General features: G+C 57.7%; 1 protein-coding gene across 1 annotated transcript; it reads right to left on the reverse strand.

Annotated features, from left to right (window-relative positions):
- Positions 1–1,723: 1,723 nt before the first annotated feature.
- Positions 1,724–2,965, reverse strand: ID1 (inhibitor of DNA binding 1, HLH protein). The gene is made up of 2 exons (XM_011223744.3): positions 2,431–2,965; positions 1,724–2,184 (listed from the first exon to the last, which is right to left on the reverse strand). The coding sequence occupies exons 1-2, from the start codon at positions 2,851–2,853 to the stop codon at positions 2,143–2,145; spliced, it is 465 nt and encodes a 154-aa protein (XP_011222046.2). The 5' UTR covers positions 2,854–2,965; the 3' UTR covers positions 1,724–2,142.
- Positions 2,966–3,545: the final 580 nt, after the last annotated feature.

The following is a 3,545-nucleotide window of genomic DNA, read 5'->3' on the forward strand; positions in this document are numbered from 1 at the left end:
GACAGTTAATAATGATCATTTGTAACTATCAAAAGCTGCGTGCTCAGTGCTCTAGTCCATGTATTTATTCTCTACAATTCGGAGCCGTGAACGCAGCGGGGTGGGGTGTGGAGTGGGGAGTAGCAAAGGGCATCATTACCTCCACTGCGTTCTTTAAGTCCATAACGTGCTTGGGGCGGGGTGGCACCTGGCTCCGTGTTAGTGTTCAGCGGGGGACGATCTGATCTTGCATCTGTCCTTGATGCCGTTCATCTCTTCGGAGCCTCAGTTTCCTGTTGTAAACCTGGGATGAGAACCCGGTTTAGCCCCACAGGGATCCATGGGATCCCCTGTGTAGAGTTGAGCAGGGATCGGCTGGTGGTGCTAGGGGCTATTTATTTTATTCTGTTTATCGACAAAATGTATTAATAGTCCTTGCCCTCTCCGGGGTAAGTCCTCTGCCCTTGCCGGGCTCGGTTTTCCCTGTGTGCTCCGTGGGAACCGGGGTGGTAGGGATCCTTGAGGGGTGCTGTCCCTAGGGCCTAACAACTGCTCAGAGGGTTGGTCCTTGAACTTCTGAGGTAGGGTTTGCCTGAACACAGCTGCCCCCACCTCCACCCAGACCAGCAGAGACCTGGGAATGCCAGCCAACTTACAGAACAATTACACACTTAGAAACCCACAGTGTGGTTCTGAAGCTCCCGGACACACAAACGCATCCATCAGCGGGACCCATGCAGAGATGCCCATAATGCATTTAGGCAGAACACACAAGCCCGAACAGCTGGAGGTCGCACACTTCTGTGCAGAACGCATGTGCTCGCCTTTGCCCTTCTGCTGCGTACACCCCCAGGCTTATCCGCATCCGCACCCCTAGGCCTGCACATCAGCAGATGACCCAGCCCCACGGGGGGGGGGGTCTACCAGTTCACTCATGTCACAAACACAGGCCCAGACGCTAATATGCACTCCCCCTGTATACAAACTCACACATGTCCAGGCAGATAGTCCCCTTGCCAATGACATCTTTTTCCTGCTCAAGAGCTGGGGACTGACTCTCCCATTCCTCCTCAGCCCACACGGGAACCCTGGGGGAGAGAGGTCTGTGTGAGCTGTTGGCATACCCAGGCCAGAGTGAGGGGGCTGAGTGTATACCCAGAGCAGGTGGCTCAGCAGCTGTGCCCAGGCTGGCCCTGCCAACTTGCTCACCCACTTGGACAAGCCGGGAGCCCCAGGGCAGCCTGCTACAATCCAGGGCTAGGCAGCCCAACAGGGGAGGCACCTCCTACTGGGGAATGGGGCGACAGAAGTCCTGCCTCAGACAGGCTCCGGGCAAGTCTTTCCCCTAGGTCTCCCCTTCCCCTAACTTGGCAAAGATGGGAGGTGGCCCAGTGACCTGTTCTCCAACTTCAATGGCCTGTTGAACGCTCAACCGAGAGGGGGACTTGGCAGGTTGATCTGCATTTTAACAACCTCCCCAGGTGACCCAGATGGCCCAAGACCACTTCGAGAAACCCTAGAGGTCTAGGGGATTTAATTTTATGACACCGGGGAGCAGGGAAATGGCTAGTGATGGGGAAAGAATAGACTTTAAAGACACCGGAAAACACTCAGTTCAGGTCGGTAAAAGCGACAGTCCAGATGTGGCCTTCTAGTCCCCCTCCCCCCCAGCACCAGCTGTGAAAAGGGTCAGGGGTCACCCGCATCCCAAGGCCCTCCCCTCAATCCAAGAAATCACTGCAACTTTACCGCAGTCTAAAGTGTTTGTTTAATAACAAAAACAAAAACAAAAACAAACCACCCCACAGAACTATTGTAAAACAATATTCTCGGTGATCATTGTAATATACAATACAAAGCAATTAATTTCCTCAGAAATCTGAGAAGCACCAAACGTGACCATTTTTTAAAATGTCTGCTTTTCAAAAAATAGAAACACACTGGGGGTCCCCCAAGTCTCGGTGGCTGGTAGGTGTGGAGGGAGGGTCGGCCTGCCCTCGTGTCAGTCCCCCGGCCCTGGGCTGGATCCAGCCAGAGTCCCACGGTCGCTGATCTCAATCTTGTTCCTCCCCAGCTCCGGCAAGGCGCTCGGCAGGATCAGAGAGCAGGAATTCTTCCCGCCCCCTGGAGGGCTGGGGTCCGCCAGTCCCTGAGAGAGGCACTTCAGCGACACAAGATGCGATCGTCCGCCGGAACACATGCTGCCTGTGAAAGAGAGAGGAGCGGTGAGACAGGGGGGTCGGAGGAGACAAGGCTGCAAGCCCTTCCCCAGGGGATACTTTGAGAGCGCGCTTTTTCCGATCTCCTTGGGCACCCTTGCACAGCCAGGTGCCCGAAAAAGAGATGGGACGGACGTAGAGCCAAATACCTACCACCCCCCCACCTCCCCCTGGGCCTTAGTTTACCCATCTGTAGAAAGAAAATGCTCCCGTGCTCCAGTTCGGATCTCACCTCGGCCGCCAGGGCGCTGATCTCGCCGTTGAGGGTGCTGAGCGGAGCCCGGGCAGGGAGCCCCCGGCCTCCGGGGGTCCCGACTTGGGATTCCGAGTTCAGCTCCAACTCCAGGTCCCAGATGTAGTCGATGACGTGCTGGAGGATCTCCACCCGGCTCACCTTGCGGTTTTGGGGCAGGGTGGGGACCAGCTCCTTGAGGCGCGAGTAGCAGCCGTTCATGTCGTAGAGTAGCACGTTCACCTGCTGCTCGTCGAGCAGGGCCGGCAGGCGCGCCCCGGCGCCCCCCGCGCAGCGCGAGATGGCTACGCTCTGCTCCGACAGACAGCGCACCACTTCGCCCGCACCGCCTGCCGTCTTGCCGGCCTTCAGCGCGCAGCTGGGGCCCGCGGCGGCCGCGGCACTGCCACTGGCGACCTTCATAATTCTGGCAGTCGGAGTAAGAGGGGGGAGGCTTAGTGCACAGAGGAGGCGGACGCTAGGCGAGAGCAAGAACCTCGGAGCGGAAAAAAGACGGTTGTAGAATACGAGGGCCGGACCCCGCAGCCGTTCTTATAGAGACGCCGCGGCTTCCCCCCCCGCCTCCCGCTGCCCCACCGCCGGAGGCGGGCTCAGAGGTTCAAAAGCAGCCAATGGGCGGCCTAGAGGCGTGGCCTCCAGTGCCTTTGGGTCCCGCCTCCTGCTCTACTAGTGCACCCTCGCGGCCTTGGAAGGGGAACCCGAGTCTCAAGAACAGAGAGTGGGAGGGCACGGGGCGGGGTGGCTAGTGGAGGCGAAGGCTACCTTGGGCTTCATGCAAAGGAGGCACTGCCGACAACGAAAAGACGTCAAGAATCACTTTTCTCAGGTTCATTTTCTCACCTCTCCAGCTCCATTTTACAGATGAGAGAAACTGAGGCCCGGATGGGGAAGCCGCTAGCTCTGGGTTATCTAGAGAGCCCAGGACTAGAGCCTGGGCTTCTGGGAGCCTGACCTCCCGGCTCTTTGGGCCGAAACTTAAAGGGGGCCCTCCTGTACACTCTGCTCCCCAGAGCTGGTCTCCCTTACCCAATTCCCAGAGAAAGTTGGTTAATGTTCCTGGAACCAGGGAGGCTTTACCCAGGCCCCTCGGGGTG

This window comes from Ailuropoda melanoleuca, chromosome 13 (assembly GCF_002007445.2).
Source record: "Ailuropoda melanoleuca isolate Jingjing chromosome 13, ASM200744v2, whole genome shotgun sequence".
NCBI classification, from domain to species: domain Eukaryota; kingdom Metazoa; phylum Chordata; class Mammalia; order Carnivora; family Ursidae; genus Ailuropoda; species Ailuropoda melanoleuca.